Source organism: Zootoca vivipara, chromosome 1 (genome assembly GCF_963506605.1).
Source record: "Zootoca vivipara chromosome 1, rZooViv1.1, whole genome shotgun sequence".
Taxonomy (NCBI): Eukaryota; Metazoa; Chordata; class Lepidosauria; order Squamata; family Lacertidae; genus Zootoca; species Zootoca vivipara.
The window spans coordinates 42,956,647-42,974,991 of record NC_083276.1 but is presented as its reverse complement, the minus strand read 5'-3'; the positions used below and the strand labels follow the sequence as shown (position 1 = coordinate 42,974,991).

At 40.3% G+C, this 18,345-nt stretch overlaps 1 protein-coding gene across 6 annotated transcripts in view; it reads right to left on the bottom strand.

Moving 5' to 3' along the window:
- Nucleotides 1-18,345, bottom strand: part of LOC118083451 (MAX gene-associated protein-like) — a 42,099-nt gene that overhangs the window by 21,309 nt on the left and 2,445 nt on the right. For 5 of the 6 annotated variants that reach the window (XM_035111920.2, XM_035111893.2, XM_035111912.2 and 2 more), the window contains exons 2-11: nucleotides 16,329-17,443; nucleotides 10,431-11,382; nucleotides 9,477-9,618; nucleotides 8,456-8,548; nucleotides 8,239-8,370; nucleotides 7,729-7,827; nucleotides 4,309-4,955; nucleotides 2,336-2,687; nucleotides 1,362-1,603; nucleotides 442-585 (exon numbers count right to left, since the gene is read on the bottom strand). In XM_035111920.2, the coding sequence (XP_034967811.2) occupies nucleotides 442-585; nucleotides 1,362-1,603; nucleotides 2,336-2,687; nucleotides 4,309-4,955; nucleotides 7,729-7,827; nucleotides 8,239-8,370; nucleotides 8,456-8,548; nucleotides 9,477-9,618; nucleotides 10,431-11,382; nucleotides 16,329-17,380 (3,855 nt within the window). In that variant the 5' untranslated portion in view covers nucleotides 17,381-17,443. The remainder of the gene's footprint in view (nucleotides 1-441; nucleotides 586-1,361; nucleotides 1,604-2,335; nucleotides 2,688-4,308; nucleotides 4,956-7,728; nucleotides 7,828-8,238; nucleotides 8,371-8,455; nucleotides 8,549-9,476; nucleotides 9,619-10,430; nucleotides 11,383-16,328; nucleotides 17,444-18,345) is intronic. The other variant, XM_060273544.1, reaches the window with a different exon arrangement.

Here is an 18,345-nt window from a genome sequence, read left to right as displayed (position 1 = left end):
AGCTATTTTATAAGCAGGGAAGTGAATGCACCTTCATCAGGAAAATAGAGGGAAGAAAAATGTTAAACCTCTCCCAGCATTCTGCAGTAGAAATGAAAACCCTATCTTCTATTCATTGTTCTACGGCATAGTTTTTATTTATTTATTTCTTTGCTTTATATATTGCCCTTCCTACCAAAAGAGCTCAGGGCAGCAACCAAATCTGTGATAAAATATTTACACATATTTAAACCATTTAAACCATTCTAAAAACTTTTTAAACAATAAACACAGTAAAACATTTACAGATTTAAGATCAGATCATGGGTCTGGTTAGGCCCATCAAAACAGAAAAGGTTTTCTGCAGGTGTCTAAAACAGTATAATGAAGGTGCTTGTCTGATGTCAATATTTTTTACTCAGAGTGCATTAATAAAGGAAATATGAGGCCACAACATTTTACCTTTTCAATGTGTTTTTCAGAATTCCAAGGGCACCTCTGCTGCTGCTTTTTCTCCTGTTTTTTACGATCATATATCCGAACACGAGCACAAGTCATCATGCTTTCAAAATATATATAGACAGGGTCCTTATCCTCTTCTCGAATCTATAAACCAACATAAATAGACTTCCAAGTTAGAAGTGCACCCATGGAAAAGCCTCATTGTTCCACCATTCCCCTTCTCCACTTTTATCACCAAATAACCTAGACAAAATGCCAAAGGGAGCAGATAGGTAAAGATTATGGCAGAATCCAGCTGGTCCTCTTAGTGATGGTGCTCCAGCAGATATCCAATAACAAAAGGATGGAGGTGATTTCCTGCCAATTCATCCTCCCTCTGTAGCTCCCAATGCAACTGTTCTGGGGGGCTGCAGGGAGGAATAAGTAAAAACTGCCTCCCTTTGTCCATTACCGTGTTTCTCCGAAAATAAGACACCATCTTATATTTATTTTTCCTAAAATAAGCCCCACCTGAGGCAGTTATTTCAGTTGGTACAGTTATGTGAACAGTCCTAACAGTAACAGCAGCAGGTATGCTATGCCTCAGAGTTAGTTAGTCTGTAACACTTTACGTAAGACGTATTAGCAACGTAAGAAACATCCCCCTGCATTGTATATTTTAATCTGCAATTGCAAGTACACTAAGTAAAAGTTATATGTTATTTAAACTTTAAACAGAGTGTCTTGCGCAGTTTAAAGTTTAAGATAAGATACTGTTAATTCCTTACTTTCCATTCCCCCATGTTACCAGTTTGGTACAGTCCAATATGTTGGTTTACATTCCCATATTAGAGTTAAAAAACAAATGTCTTGGGTTGCCTTTGCCATAAACAAGTGGAATACTCTTGATTCAGCTTCGAAATCTCGTTTCTTTTGCTTACCACTGGATTGGGTCTAGGCGCATAAACTCGTGCTGATTTGACTCCACTGGTAGCAGGTTTGCCTTCACCAGCTGCAGGTTTGCCATCGGATGTTAAGACTTCTAGGACAGGTGGCATAGATTTTGTTGGTTCAATAGTTGATGGTGTTGGGATGTAAACTGGTTCTGGATCCGTTTCTCCATCTACTTTAACCCACAGTGGAAAGTTCTTAACAGGCTTTTCTGGCTCTGTACCACATATAGCTAGTAGAAAGATTTAATAATTTATTGTAAGGTGAAGAATACCTACTCTAATATAAAAATATCACACAAGCATTATCCAATGATAAAGATGACCTTTTTTATATTATGGAGAAAGAGCTCCAAGCTTGAGTAATTTATATGACCCTGGGTGAAAGGGAAGTTTAGGGCAGAGATAGACAGGTACACACAAAACCTCCTGGTCCTATGCATGTCATCGCAGATTCAAGCCCCTTTGTGCTAAATAGGTCTTACTTCCAGGTAAGTACAGTGGTACCTCGATTTGTGAACGCAATCCGTTATGCGGAGGCATTCGCTCGCCGAAGGCACACTTCTACGCGTGCGTGAAGCACTGATAGAGTGCTTCTGCACATGCGCAAGCTGCGCAGATCGCTTCTGCGCATCCAACGTCGCGGAACCCGGATGTAAACACGGAGGCGTTCATAAACGGAGGTAGGCGTAAACCGAGGTTCCACTGTATGTAAAGGATAATCAGCCTGTCTCATTAATGCCAAATGAATCCACTGATTAACATGCTCCACTAGTTTCAATAAAATTAAGTTACAATTAACTTTAGATTAACTGAAATTTAACTGATATTTAAATGTCTTATGGACAAGTTTTATTTCGAAATTCTCATTTGCTACTTAATTCAGAAACATGCATAATTACAAACTTACAAACACCCCCCTCCCAAACAAAAGGAAGTAGCTGCTTGCTACTGATTATACTTACTATATTCCACCTTTTTCTTCTTCTTCTTATCTTTAGATTTCAGTTTCTCTTTCTTCTCCTCTTTTTCCATCACCTCTTCCTGTTGTTTCACTTCATTTTCGCAATACAATCTATTCCTTCCGCACAGAGACTTCTCCAGGATCTTCTTTTGCTTTGAACTTCCTTTAACTAGGACTACCTTTCTTTTTAGGCAAGCACAGCCAAACATACAGTCTGGTTTGCGGCAATGCGTAGGCTGGCGTTTCTCAAGAGCTAAGCTAGAACAGATGCACCCAAGCCGGCAAAAGTCATTGTTGCATGGTGGTGCTCGCCTTTTGATTATTTGGTGGATAGGTTTGTTTTTTAGTGAAGCCTGAAAAATGCAGATACATAACTCTTCTCAAATCTCCAGATAAGTATCTGCATACATAATTACCACAATGTAGATAATAAGCTACAATTCAGATCCAGAGGGAAGCTGTATTCAGTCAATTGCAACAAAAACAGCAGCTTTTAAGGTGCTGCAAGATGCCATTGTTTTTGCTGAAATAGACTATCTGCAATACATAATTCTAGCAACAATGTAGCCAATAGAATGGGAATGTGTATTTGACCAATGCAAATATGACTGCATTTTTAATCAGAAGTGCATCTTATCATTATAGTTATTAATCCAGAAACCAATATATGCAAGTGTAAGTCTGCCTACATGCATCCTTAACTATCAAAGCTCCAATCCAGTTAATGTGCAATATTGAAGCTTCAACTGGTCCAAAATACAGCACCTGGATTACTGACTGGGTTTCCAGTTAGAGCTCATATAACACCTGCTCTAAAACAGCTGCACTAGTTTCCAGTTATGGAGTGTTAGAGGAGGGGTAGTGCCTCTGGTGGGGGACATGCCATGCTCCTTCTGGGGTAGTTTGTCCACCTGCGCTCAGCTCTCACCTGTGGGTCCTAAAAGCTGCCAGCATGCGATAGCGGCCACATCTGAGGAATGGCTTCAATTGGCCAGTTTAATCAGGTGACAGTAGCCAATGGGTCTCAGACCCTTGATGAGTTAGGGGCTTCCCCTGCATGCAAAGACAGGCTCTGGCAAATTGAGCAGATGAGACCAATAATGGGTCCAATGGTCAAGAAGGTGAGTTCTGCACATGCTGTAGAGGGGTTAGGCTCATCAACCTGGGAAGGTAGCCCATTTAGGAAAAGGAAAACTCTGATCCTAAACCTGCACTGCCTTATGGGATATCTTTGGAAGGAGAAAAGGCTAAGGACTAAACCCTACACAAATCTGGAGTGGAGTCCCTAAAATGGTTGGATGGCACCTCGTACGCCCTTTGGGCAACTCCTGTAGCTAAGCTGGTACCAAACGTATTGCTCTGCTTTCCTTTGGACCACATCAGCAAAGCCAAGAGGGGGGAGTTTGTTGTCTGGGCTGTCTAGTAACTCCATACACACTACTCAGGCTTGTGCCCTGGAAAGTCACTTCGGTAATACTAAATAATAATAATAATAATAATAATAATAATAATAATAATAATTTATTATTTATACCCCGCCCATCTAGCTGAGTTTCCCCAGCCACTCTGGGCGGCTTCCAACAGAACAGAACATTAAAATGCAAAAAATCTATTAAACATTAAAAGCTTCCCTAAACAGGGTACACCTAATGCAGTGATTTGACTTTGCTCCCAGAGGCATACCCCACTGTCTCGAGACAGACAGATGCCAACATGTATTTGCCAGCTCCCAGACCCAATTCATTGGTGTTTAAGACCCTAACCTACAGACCCTCTTGTGTATTAAGATATTTGTAGTTTTGTCACCCTTAAGAGTGCAGGGAATGATAGCCCCAGGGTTGACTATCTCTTTGGCAACCCCTAAATTGTAGAAATCCCTCACCATAGAAGTATGTCTATTAACATCATTATTCAGAAATGGAAAATATATTGAAGGCAAGTCACTGTTAAACTTTCATAAACAGAGTAACTCACCTGAGCAGTGAGTAAAGTAGACAGAGATAAGTCTGCTCGTTCTTCAGTAATGTAAGTCCGTGGTTTACCATCCCACAATGCACAAACCTCCAAATCCATCAGCTTCAACTGAGTCTTTGATAAACTTGGCAAGCGACTACTCTGTTGTTGCTGCTGTGCCTGACGCTGTTTCCCCTGTACATTTTCTTCTGTGCTTGATGCCATGAGAGCATCTATCTCACTAACTGCTTGACTACTTGGCTGAGACTTAGTGACTTTCTCTTCCAAAGCTGCCAAGTTGCGTTTCTGCTTTGTTACAACAGGCAAACCTATTGTAGGCTTCTGGGGTGACTTTTCTTTGCCTCTAGAAACTGCTTGCTTTTTATTCTTAATGTTCTCTCTCTTCTTTCTAGAGACAGAAGGCACAGAAAGAGGCTTGAAAGTATAAGAGCTAGTAGTAACACTGGATTGTTTTTTCAGAACACTATCTAGTGTCCGTACATAACTGGTGCTTTTAGTTGGAAGCTGGTAAACCACAGGACAACTGGATGTACTAGGAGAGAATTCCATGCTTGTTTCCATTAACTTCCCTTCATTTTCCAAATATTCATCAAGCTTGTCACTGCAGAAGGCAGATCGGTTCTTCAAGGAGCCTTCTAAAATGCTACCTGTAATCATATAAATCAATTTTCAATTGAGTATTGTCAACTTCACTGTGATGTGTTTGCATTGATTACATTGGTAAAAGCTTTAGAAACTGATGTACAGAGTAGCTGTGGTAACAAACATCGTCCACTATAGAAGCAGAAAGGTGGTTTGGTTTTTTTGTTTGTTTAGTGCTGTTTCTGAAAGTCTTCCAGCTCTCAGAAACAGAAGTAAACAAAAGGGGGAGGCACATTGTACACAAAAGCAAAAGCAAACTATTTCTCAAGAAATGTCAAACTTTATTTGTGCTTGTGATTTGGAGAGGATCCTTTCCTTCTTCAGGGGCTGATATAAACAATCATATCAACTCTATACACTGGCCCAGTTCACACAGAGCTCTAAGCCAAATCAAGGCTAAACACAAAGCAGCAAATATGTAGGTTCTCGGAGCAAAGATTATGGATGCCATGCTCCTCCACAGGTCCTGAGGAGGACCTGAGGAGGACACTACCCAGAGCTAAGCTATGGTTTGCCTTAGCATTGCATCTGAAACCAAGCTCATCTTCTATTTTTACATAAAATGTTTGTATTATTACTTCAGTCCCTGAAGAGTGAATTAATCCTTTTCAAACTTCATTGGGCACTAATAATATTTGGCTGAGGCTTCCTGTTTCTACCTACACCAGGAATGGAGGTCTCCCTCAACATCGCAGGGAGAGACAGACAGAGATAAACAAAGAATGATGGGGAAAACTCTTTGCATTCCTCTCTGGGTGGAATGCGAGGGCACGTAAAGGCACTGGGTGCAAGGAGCACTCTGACTAACACAACCCCCCTGATCCATTTCTGGAAGCAGATTGTCCTGCTAATTGAATTTTAATTGGATTAAAATACAGGCGCTTGCTAGAAGCGATGAGACTACAAACTGCGGAACAACAACCTAGTTGCATGGATTTAAAGGTCTGAACTGAAATGGCATTTCATTCGGTGCCGGAGACGGTGCGGGGAGAGGAGCCCATGGTTTCTTTATCCAAAGTCTTTTTTCCCTACATTTATGATTCAGCAACCCTCCCCAGAATGCAAGTTTAAAATACGTATATACAAGTGAGGTTGGAAGAAATTGGACTATTAATATGGATGTAACATCACAATTGGAACTGCATGTGTGAGAGGAAACGAACGGAGAGAGAGAGAAAGGGGTGGGGGGAAGTTCCACTTTCTGAAAGGATTATGTTGGAACATAGAGATAACCCCCCACTCTCCGTTACCTACAAAGGAATGTGAAGGAGACTGAGATACAGTAGTACCATGGTTCTGGAATGTCTCCGTTGCCGAACGTTTCGGAACCCGAACGGCAAAAAACCCGGAAGTAAATGCTTCCGTTTTCGAACACGCCTCAAAAGTCAAACGGCTTCCACTGCGTCTTTTTCAATTTTCTCAACTGCATTTGCAGCCAGCCCTTTCCACCTCGGTTTTCAAACATTTTGGAACTCTGGCGGTCTTCTGGAACGGATTAGTACCACTGTAATTTGGAATTTAAACTAACTTGAATTATAATTGGTCATAAATCTCTGCTGTGGGGAGGAGAGGAGTCTGTCTGTTGCAAGGACAGAGGCTTTCTTGTTAACTATTTGCAGTTTGGAAACAGACAGCTCTTCCTAGGCTGGAAAAAAATGGAGAAGACAGCTTATTTACTGGGATGGAGTGGTCTTTAACAAGCTCCTTGCACGAAAAAAAATTGAATCACTGGATGAAGCAATGCAGAGACTTTTGTAAAACTGTGAAATAATCGCTCCCCCCGAGTCTTGATGGGAAGCATCAATAGTTGGAAGAATGAAGAACACAGGGGTATATATATGGTTGGGGTAACATAATGGGGGGGGGGGGAATTGCCATACACAGGAAAGAACAGTGATTACAGTAAGAGTTCCTCACTTGAAGCTTTATAAATTACTTAATATATCAACATGAATAGATATCGCAATATCGCAGCTGTTGTATAAGGGATTACTATATTGAAGAGGAAGTACCGGGAATTGAAACTATTTAGATATTGGAATGCAGGAAAAAGAAGAAGAAGAAAACCATCAAATCTAGCACATGAGGGGGCTACTTTAACTAAATTGTGTAATTCGGTATTTAAGTAATTGGTATTAATAACTGTATTAATTGGACAAAGTTGGCTTTGTTATAATGAGGCTGTTATTGGAATGATATTGGAAAAACTAATAAAATATATATTTAATAATATCTGGCTGAGAAGCAGAGTGCCAATTGATGATACAACTTGTTTCTCTTTTGGTACAGAAAAAGTTAGACCTGGAAAGTTATTAGAGTTAACTTCTGTATTCTTCAAGGGTGAGAAGAACTTGTATCAATAAAAACCTTGTGGGCAATGTATTTACAACAGGCTTCCTCAACCTCGCTAGCTAGGGATCATGGGAGTTGTAGGCCAAAAACATCTGGAGGGCCAAAAATCTGGAGGAAGCCTGCCTTACAAGTTCAGTCCACTTTATACATTTTAGGCATGTCATCATGCTTGCCAGTAAGCTGCAGATCAGTATCCCAGTTAGATCTCTTAGCTGACACCCTTATTTTAGACAATATGCACGCCTATAATTCTACCAAGTTACAGCTACTGATTAACAGTGTACTTAGGGGTTGTGTAGATGGAATAACCAGACACCCAATTAATCCATTATGTTAAGTGACTCTGGGGTGCAGGTGTCTGGAGAGTTCATTTCCCCATTTCATTTGACTCAGAGAAAGTAGCAGGAAACACATCCTACATCTTACCTTCATTTTTTGAAGAACTATGTAACTTCCCTCGCCATCCTTTTATCTTTGTGAAGTCATTCGTCTTTCCAGTCCTGGAAACAAAAGGAAGCCCAGTATCTGGTGGGAAAGACAGTCAAGCTAGTTTTATGTGCTGCTAGGTAACAATTTATCAGATTATGCTCATACATTTTAAAATAAAGAACCTTCAGAACCATTACCTTTAAGCACTGCCCAATCCTATGCAGAGTAAGGTGTTTCTAACTCAACTAAAATTAGTAGGGTTAAGGTGTGCTCAGCTGTACATAACTATTTAGCCTCAGTTTACTCTACCATATGGGACCAAACAACTAATCGTAAATGCAGCTATTGAACAGCAGATCTTTTAGGCAAAGTCAAAATTTCAGTGCTAACAGTGAAGTGTTCATGATTTGTTCTACCAAAACAGAAGTGCTTCTTCTAAAGACATAAAGCTATCCTGTAACTCAAACTTTAAGCTTCATTGCAGTGTTAAGAAAGATGGTGACTTACCATAAGAACTGGAATTGGTCCTTAGGTTCTTCCACAATGTGTATTCATCAGAATAACTTAGTGGTAGCTGCACACCCAAATATTTTAAATCAATACTCATTGTTGGGTCCACTAAGTTCAGCTTTAGTCCCACTACAAGAAGAAAATGCCATATAAAAATTCTATACAGCATTCGAAAATGCAAAGCTGGTACATGCTTCACAGAGCTTACACTTACCTTCCCGAAGACTAGGATGTATCACTTGCTTGTACTTATAAGACTTCAGCTCTTCCAACAATTCTTTTTCCAGCTGTGGTATTCTCTGACTGTCTGTGAAATAAATATTTAAATTGCTGAAATATCTTTACCATTTTAATTCACTTGACTAAGCATCGTTTGCTTTCTACCCCAATCCCATAACACACACAATACTCTTCCCCCAACAACTCCTAAAAGAGAGAGAGGAACTGGATGAGGGCAACTGCACTGTCTCTCAACAGTACAGGGTTAATGCCAATTGCTTCTCATCTCTTTCTCACCTCACTTAGTGCTCAGTATTTTAAAGTCTTGGAGAGAGAAAGAACCTCAAAGGCTGGACAACATGCTTAGCATTTCTATGAAACTTGCAAACCTTTTGCAGCAGAGACAGTGGACTTGTCGACACTGGTGAGTAATAATATTAAAAAAGCATTATAAAAATGTGACACCAGAGGGTGTTGTAGAGCAGTGATCTTTCGCCAATGGGAAATTGCATTGGGAACTAATTTTTAGTGGGGTTTTTTTTATATATATAAAAAATAGCATTTTCCAGATCAGTGTAGATCCAGCCAGGGAGAAAATGCCAAAAAGAACTGGTCAGGGCTCATCCAGACTTCCTTTTGTGCCATGGAAAACCTGATTGCTATTTGCTCTGAATCAGCAGTAAAATGTGGTTTTCCCAGGGAAAGTGCTCCGACTAAACAAGAAATGCTTGGACACGAAGCTTTAAAGTCCAAACCTGTGCCCAGAAACGTGGCAAATAAGGAAGTCGGGATGAGCCTTCAGCTCTGCTACATTTGCTTGGCTTGGCAAACTTGAACATTAGGCCACTTAGGGAGAAAGAGAAGTATCCATAGGGCTAAACTAGTTGGGAGTTAAATGATTATCTGCATCTAACATACAAGGTTTCTTGTTTTGCTTCTAAAGTAGATTGCACCAGCTCGGGAACTGCACACCTGATTTGGTCCTTTATAAGCCATTTTAATACTCCCATCATTACCTGGATTAATACATGCATCCAGTGAAGAAGTATGTATATCCTGCGATTCTTCTTTTTCACATGTAGTCAGAGAAGAAGTCTGAATATTCTGATTTTTTTCTTTTTCTTCCAATCTATCAACATTGTGGATATCCAGAGCTTCCTAAATGTAAAAAGAATAAAATATATGCCTTGACAAAACACTATTCTATTATGCCAGAGACAATCAAAAGCTCCAGGTGGTGGGGAAATTGATGGTAGAGCAACTACTACATCCAGAGCCCTGCTGGCTACATGTGGTCAGGGCAGGGGCAGGGGCCCCAATTCCCCACCCTTTCCCCCTGCTTTTGTTTCTTTATTTTCCTTCTTCCGTTGAACACAAGGGAAGGAAATTCACTATACTAGCACTAGGGCTGTTGTTTCAGGGTTGGTTTCGAGCAATGTTGGGGGCATGGGGTGTCTTAGAATGCTGTAGATCCATATACCACCCATATGTTCCCTAAACACCACATTTTGGCTCCAAAACAGTCCATGGAGGTTTCCATATGTGTAGCAGATTGCCTCTGTCAGAATGTATGTCACCCCACATGTGGATCTACTCTTCCTCTCTTCCACTCTGAAGACCCCTCTAAACATTCTATCTGCTCCAAAGGTTTGGGGGACCCTCTGAAGCAGATTTTGGGGGACTGCACAGGTGAAGAAGATGAAGTCCTGCTGGGTGAAAACTCCACTCATCTACCACCCCTTGATACACAGTGTTGCATACCATCCCAAGCCTCAGAGTCCAAATCATTACATTTGGAGCTAATAATCAAGAGTTTCATAATATAGAAAGCCACAATGCAAAGCTTAAGCAAACTCAAGATCCCATGGTTCAATGTCAATTAAGAAATACATCTGCAGATTTTTAACTTAATGGCTTTTCTAATGTGACATAGTACTTCTAACAACTTTAAATTTCAGAAATAGAATTACCTTGGATGCAAATGATACAAAGAGTACTCCGTCCACATCCTCAAGGTCGGGTTTAACATCCAAATGGATATTGCCAGGTCCGAAGGAGGCATAATTTCTTGTTGTAATAGACTTTCTAGTATATTTAGGTGGTCTTCCAACTTCAGAAAACCTTATTTTCCGTGGTCTTCCTCTTTTACGTGGGCCAGGCAACCTAACCTTTTGGTTACCAACAATACTCTTGCGGGAAATATGGTTGTTGAATGCATTTGTCTTCCCTCCCACTAAGTTAGCTAAAGAAGGGCCACGGTATGTAGTGGCCTTGAGACCACAGCTAGATACTTTCTTTGTTATGGTAAGACTGTTACAGGTTTCAGTATTTTTCCATTGCACATCTCTTGCCGTAGGTGATTTGTGTGGCACATTATTTTCAGATACCTGTTTTCTAGTTAGCATTTCCTCTGTTTCCAAAGCTGTAAAGGGGCTGGAGACACTGTTATTTTCAAAACAAGTAGGCAAATAATCTAATGGATGACTCAAAGGTGATTTTGCGCTTTTAGAAAGAGACAACATGGCCTGTGAAAGAGCAGAGACCTTTACTGTATTCTTGTTAACTGCACAGGGTGCTAGATAGACTACAGGCATCTTTTCACTATCTAGTTTCAACATCTTTGCTTTGGCAACACCCAACTGGTTGGTCTGTAGTCGCTTACGGGATTCAAATTCCATTTCCTTCTTGCCTACATCCCTGTGATTCTTTCGCCGCTTCTCCAGGATGGAGTCAACTCTATTTGAATATTCTTCTACCATGTTACATGCTTTTTCCTGCTTCACATCTATTCCTTCCATACATACACTTGGCCCATAATCATAGTCATCTGCAGGTTCCTCTTTCACAACAACATTGATGCCTCCATTTGAGTTCAAAGGGGATGCCACACGAGAGCGACTCTGACAAGGACTTCCTATTGGACTAGACAAGAAAGGGGAAAAACAATTGCAAAGTAGTAAAAACACACAATAAAAACCTGAACAAGCAATATATCGCCTTTCTTTTTAAAGACAAATTTATACCATACAAATATAAATACCTACAATTCAGACTATCAACAAAACAGTAGCACCAAGGTCAGCTCTAACAAACGTTGCCTAACAGATATATCTACATTTAGGTCACATACTCATTTAAATGTTTTCTTTTTCATTATTTATTTAAGGAAACTTTAACATACAATCTCTAAAGGTGGATAATACACTCTAAGCACTAATTTGCACACATACACAAAATATGTCTCTTTTTTAAAAATCCTATTATTCACAATGAACCAACAAGCAACTGTCACCTCGCATTTGAGAGATTACTGGACTACATTAAATCACAATAGAGTAAGAACAGCTGACAGTGAGAAACACAGCTAAGCTACAGCACACTGTAAGTTAACTATGTTCATGTTAACAAATAACTAACAGTAACTCTTACAACTGTATGTACGCATTCAATTAAAAATGAAGGCTTTCACTCCCATCAGGTCAACTAAACCTAGTTAGATGATCTAGGGGTTCATGTCCTGAGGATAGTGGGTCTCTTATCTTTCTTCATGCACTAATTTCCCAGTAATTAATTGTTATTGTTATAACAATACACTGTACATAATGGGTCTTTGCTACAGAGCGCTCAACAGCATGGCCCACTTAATTTTCAACTGTGTTTTCATCCAGACCTTCCTAAGTTTTGTTCCCCATGCACTTTCTCTTCTCAACCCACATTCACTTTTGTAAAGACTAGTTTTAAACTTCTTTAAATCGTATTATGCAAGTAATTTTTTAATACCAGCTTAGTGAATAGGTGGCATGCAAATATGTTTTAACAGATTATCATTTCCAAATAGTCACTAACAGCCTGCTTTCTGCCTCACTATTCACAACTGGGATGGTGCAATTACTTTGAATTCAGTGCAACAGCATAATGCTTAAAACATGAGCTTTAGAAAACTCTTTTGCAGCTTTTACCAAATAAATAAATTGTTTATTTCTTTTATTATTTTAATAATAATAATAATAATAATAATAATAATAATTTTACTTCAATGCTTAATTGTTTTTAACAAGTGCTTTTTCTATGTTTTTAGCATTTCTCTCTTTTTAATTTAATGTGCTTTCAATCCTGTTGGGGGAAAAGGTTAATTATTATTATTATTATTATTATTTATTCAGAATATTTGTTATTACTGATGAGAAAGCAGTAAGAAAAGTCTACAGTAAATCTGCTTTTGTGCTGTTCTCCATTCCAAATGAGGCGAAGTGTTATTTCCATACACTACCCTTGGAAAATATATTTATTTTGCCTCATATTATGTATTCTGCTTCCAGCCCCAACCCATGCTTTGCCTGAGCTTACACTATGAATCATGGGGCAAATTCCCAAAGGAATAAGTGTTTCTGTAACCCTGATCATTATCAACTGACCATGACCAAAGAAACCCTTCTTCGCTGACCATGGCCAAAGAAAAATAATCTTAGGGGTGTACTCATCAAAGTGAAACTAGAAAAATAGACTGCACTAGAGACAAAGAAGAGACAAGACTGTGCTGTGATACTGGCCCCAGGTAACTGGCTGAAGAATAAACATCAAACTCCTGCGATGTTGATGTCACCAGGGGGAGTTCTATCACTACTGCTACTTTTAAAGTTGAAGAGGGAAATTCAGAATAAAGGCAATTAATTGGTGCAGCATGTTTCCTTCAGCACCTCATTCAATATAGTTTTTAATGAGTCACCCTAAACCCAACACTGTCTTTTCATGGACCATACTGTTTTCTTTCTTGGCTCAAATGCATGTAAGAGCCACTTTACTTTTTGTCCTTTGCAGCAGCAAATCAGCAGTACCATAGAAGGGCTGTAAGACAGCTCAAGGTTATCTCTTACGCACTTGCCATGTAGTGAGTGCAACAATCACACTTGGTACCCAGGGCCACTCCCAGTTCTACAGCCCTGAATTATTTCTTCTTAGTGCTTAAATGTTTGGAAATGTTTCTACAATGCTGCTGCTGCTGCTGCTGCATATAGGGAATAGGCAGAATTTGGCTCCCACCACCTAAACCTGCCTGAGCTACTTGAATGTTTAGCAAGAGATTGCACACCCACATGTATTCCAACTGCTTTGGCTCAGAAGATGTTGATCAATCCGAGTACTTTTATAGCCTACCCTTCATCAAATGTTCCCAGAGCAAGGAACATACAACACACTGAAAACAAATCAATTTAAAAATTAAAAAAGAGAAAGGAAAAAAATAACACATCCTTGAAATGAGAAAAACCCATAGGCAAACACACACAGGCATCTTACTTAACGTACCACACTAATACTGAATATTGAGCAAAAGCCCAGGAAAGAAGATCCTTGCCTGGCACAAGCATGACAAAAATGTCCACATACTCATCCTGTGTCCCCACATTATCTAACTCATCCAGAGCAAGATAACAAGAAGGGCTTCCTGCCTTGATCTAAGGAAATGATGACAAGCTGACATAGGATGAGACATTCCTTCAAATATTTGGGTCCCAAGTTATTTAAGGTTTCATAGTCAACACAGGAACCTTGACTATAGGCACCCAAGGCAGACCTTTTAGAATCAGTGTTACGTTATTTCAGTTCTGTACATTCTGGCAGCTGCAGTCTTCAATGGTTGCCGCTTCTAGACCATCTTCAAGGACAACACCAAATAAAGCATATTAAAATAAACCAAACAGGAAGTTACCAGAGAACGGGTAACTGTGCCTTTTTCTCCAGTAACTGGGAAAAGGCACTCGGCACCACTGAACCCACTTTAGCCTCCAGTGACATTGCTGGATTAAGGAATATGTCTAGACTACACATCTGTTCTTTCTAGGAAAGTCTGACTTCCTCAAGAATAGGCTGTCTATTCAATTCCTGAACCCCATGTCACCACAAGGCTCAGTTCTCTTTACCCAGCTCATTACTAATGTGAGGAACCATTCCAACATTACATAGCCTCGATTGACTCTGATGATGAGAAATATAGAGCTGGGTATCTTGTTGACACTTTGCTCCCAATCCCGATGACCGTCCACAGCACAACTGCCATGTTGCCAAGTAGAAGTACCCAACTGCTACTTTCTGAAATCAGCTCTGCAGGTGGGACTGCAATTTCCATGCCTCCAGCTTCCAAAGCACAGAGCTGGTCCAACAAGATACTATGGCTAGTGATAGCAAAAGTTACTGAGAGGTCTCGCCACAAAAGTGACAAAGACCATTTTGGTGCCAAAACTAGACTTCAATCCAGACTGAAATTGGTGCCGTCACCTTTCTAAATCACCTTACCCCCAAATTATAGATTTTTTGGTGACTAGGAAGTAGTTGTCACAAACTGCTAGATCTAGGGAGTTTCTTAAAGAGTGCCTGCACCACTGCCTTTCAAGAAAGTGGCCACTCCCCTCTACCTGTAAAGAGGAATTTATCATCTCCTTGATCCACCCAGTCAATACCCTCTGGGCTATTAAAAGTCAAAAGGCAAGGGTAAAAAAATCCAGGTACCATTAGCTGAAACTGATCACAAACAACCTGACTAGATTAATGATGAAAGTTAATGCTCTAGAATCTACTTTCACTGGATTTGCAATAATGCCAGCTTCAAATTCAGCACAAAGAGACTTCACCATCGAAGTAGCTCACAAATGCTCCAATAACATCAGCTGTGGGCAAGATTTCAACAGCTCTTTAAACTCGAAATAGCTCTGTTGGATGGCTACTTGAAGGCATGGTAAATGCCTTGGGAAAGTGGCAAAATACAGATATTCAGCTTCACTTTTGCTGTTTGATACATGATACCATGTTATAATGAAGGCACGTTGAACTTTTACAGCCCAATTGTAAGCATACTTTCTCAGAATTAAGGCCCACTGTGTTCCAAGACAGGGCCGGCTCATCATAGACCCCCGGTGGCGCAGGGCACCATGGCGCCGGCCCACCAGGAGGGCGCCGCGAGCTGCGCCCGCCCGCTGGCCGGCTGGTCCGTCGGTCCGCTGCGGAACTGCGCGCGGCGCCCACCTGCCCACCGCGCTGGGAAACGGGGCGGGAGGGCGCCGGAGAGATCGCGCTGTGTCTGCCCGCCGCGCAGCAGCACCACGCCCACCGCGTTGGGAAACGGGGCGGAAGGGCGCCGGAGAGATCTGGCGCACCATGGCGACAGGGGCGCTTAAGACGGCGCTGTTCCAAGATTTACTCCTAAGTAAGCAAAGGAATGCAGCCTTTGATTGGCTAAAAATAATCCCAGCCTTATATTCTACCCATTTAGAAAGACTTTTATTCAACAAGCTCAGGGGCAGAGGGCAGCACATTGGACACAGCCAGGACAATAGTTCCTAAAATAAAAGCAAGAAGGATGTTTAAGTCAAGTAATATCCAGGAACATCTACAAAAAACTTCAATGTGTTTGCTTATGCACAGTTCTTCCTCCAGAGAGCGCAATGGCATATATATATTTTTCAGATCTGCGTTGAGTGCTTGAAGGGATTTCTCCATGAAATAACCTCAATATGAGGTCAATATAAATACACTGTTTAACTGATGAGTGTACAGGAAAATATTCATATGGATCACACACTTGAACATTTCCATTTCCAAAATATAAGGGAACTCCTCCTACCACATGTAGGAATAAGTGCATAAGCAGTACAGGAGAACAAATTAAGAAATGCTCATTGTAGCTTAATATTGCCTACTGCTGCAGAATGCTGTTTATTCTGCAAAACTTGATTTGCCTTCCTTTTCTAACTACCTGTATAGGCAGATCTCTATAAAAACCATTTTATCAAAAGTATAATTTGTACCCAGCATGGTTAAGAGCAGATTATTTATCCAAATATTGATCACATTTTAAAAAGAAACTTTGAGCCTACCTTTCAGGTGCTTCTTGTTTTAATATCGGACTATCACACGTATCCATTTCCATAAAACCCAGAAAGTCATGATATGGACTGATAGATTCTCTATCCAAATCTGCGTTACACATTGCACTAAGTGATGTCTCTATGTCCCTCTGCTCTGGATCAAAAATTTCACCTTCAGTGAGATGTCTGTGATGGCTTGGAGAACTATTAACACTACCTCCTTCCTGGTCTGAGCTACCATTTTGCTTCACATCACGCTGAAATCTACTGCTCAGGCCATCATCCCTGAACCCTTTAGCAAACGGGTTGTAGTCTATTTTCAGTTGTGTAATTTGTATGTTTTGATAGGCAGTGACAGCGAAGAACTCTGTCTGTGGAAAAATGAAGGTATGGACATCAGGACCATTTAGCTGAATCACTTCTGTGGCTTTGTCAGCAGGCACCAAGTGTAGCCGAGGTAGATAGCGGTGCATAGAGTGCAAAATGATATGCCCTTCCTGGTCCAAGGTATTGTTAGTAAGTTTGAGTTTGTAGAAAGAGACCGGTTGGTGCATCCAGTAACGGCCAGTAGAAGGCGATTCGGGGTGAATGAATACTCTTCCCAGCACATGGGGTTCTGCTTTCCCACTGGGCTCCCAACTATGGCCATTCCATTTATAGCGCAAGTTGTCAACAGGAGAAATATCCACAACCAAGATATACTTCAGCTTGGAGTCTAAGCCTGTTATCCAGTATCGACAATATGGAAACATCCGCCTTCCCTGCTTAGTCAGAATCATTTCTGTGCTCCGATAGTAGAACTCATTCCACATATTGTTGTTGTCTAAGGTAACAGTAATGCTTCCTGAGGTGCAATCTGCTGGAAGGCAGGTCTTCACTTTCGATTTTACAGGTGCTGCTATATTGCTAGCAAGGCCATTGTCCTCTTGATTTGAAACCAAGTCTCCTTGGTCAGCTTTTCCAGTGATCTGTGGCTGTTTCACAAGAACATAAAGAGCAGGTGCTGCATTGGGTGGTGTTCCACCATCCTGGTTCCCCAACACAACTGGCCGATTCTCCATTATGGACTGAAATTTCTCCAAAGATTTCACAATACAGGCAAATTTTTCTTCATGTTCTTCATTCTGAAGGGGGAGGTCAATGAAATATGTAACATCCATGTAATGTGAGCAAGACATTATACATGATAAAAGATCCCTTCAGAAGTTATCACAGTGGCAGTCATTACACGTAAAACAATACATTGCTACTGTCAGCTTCCACAATGATTTCGACAAAATTTTGCCACTTGGCAAATGTAGATTCATGGCAGAGGTAAGAATTTTAACTGAGTTTTCATGTAAAATTATGGGGCAATTAATTCAAAGGTCAACCAACAACACAATAACAAAATATATTTAGAAGTAACCACAGAAGCAAAAATAGTGGCTGATATCTAATTGTGGTATCCTACTTGTGCAACAGACTTCTGCTTGTACAAACTGGGCTTTTCCTTTTTTTTCCTACTCAACCCCCAGCACAGCAAAATTTACTCCAGGGATGCTCCCAAAGCAGCAGAAGAAAAACATGAGTTCTTTGAGGAAAGATGGGATAACATAACAGGGTTGTGCTGCTACCTAAACATCAGCAGCAATTGCTTCTGAAAATGTGTGTATAACCTAGTCAACCATTTCACCTGAACTGTACCACAAAATATGATTTTTACTCTGGCACTGTAGAACTTTAGAGCAGCATTACTATTAAATAACATAACTGGTATTTTAAATGCATGAAATTAATATTAAGGAACAAGTTACTCATCACAACCTTAAATTTGTTTTAAAGATTAAGGCATAAAGAACAATGTAACATACTGTACATTCTAAGGAATTATTCTGAGCTAGCTTGGAAAGTATCAATGATCTACTTAGCACAAGAAAATGTAATAGTGTAGCAATTTTCTATTTGGTGAAATTTGTTATATTGACACTAATATAAAACAAAATATTTACACTAGAACAAATCCATTCAACTCAACCGATTGTAT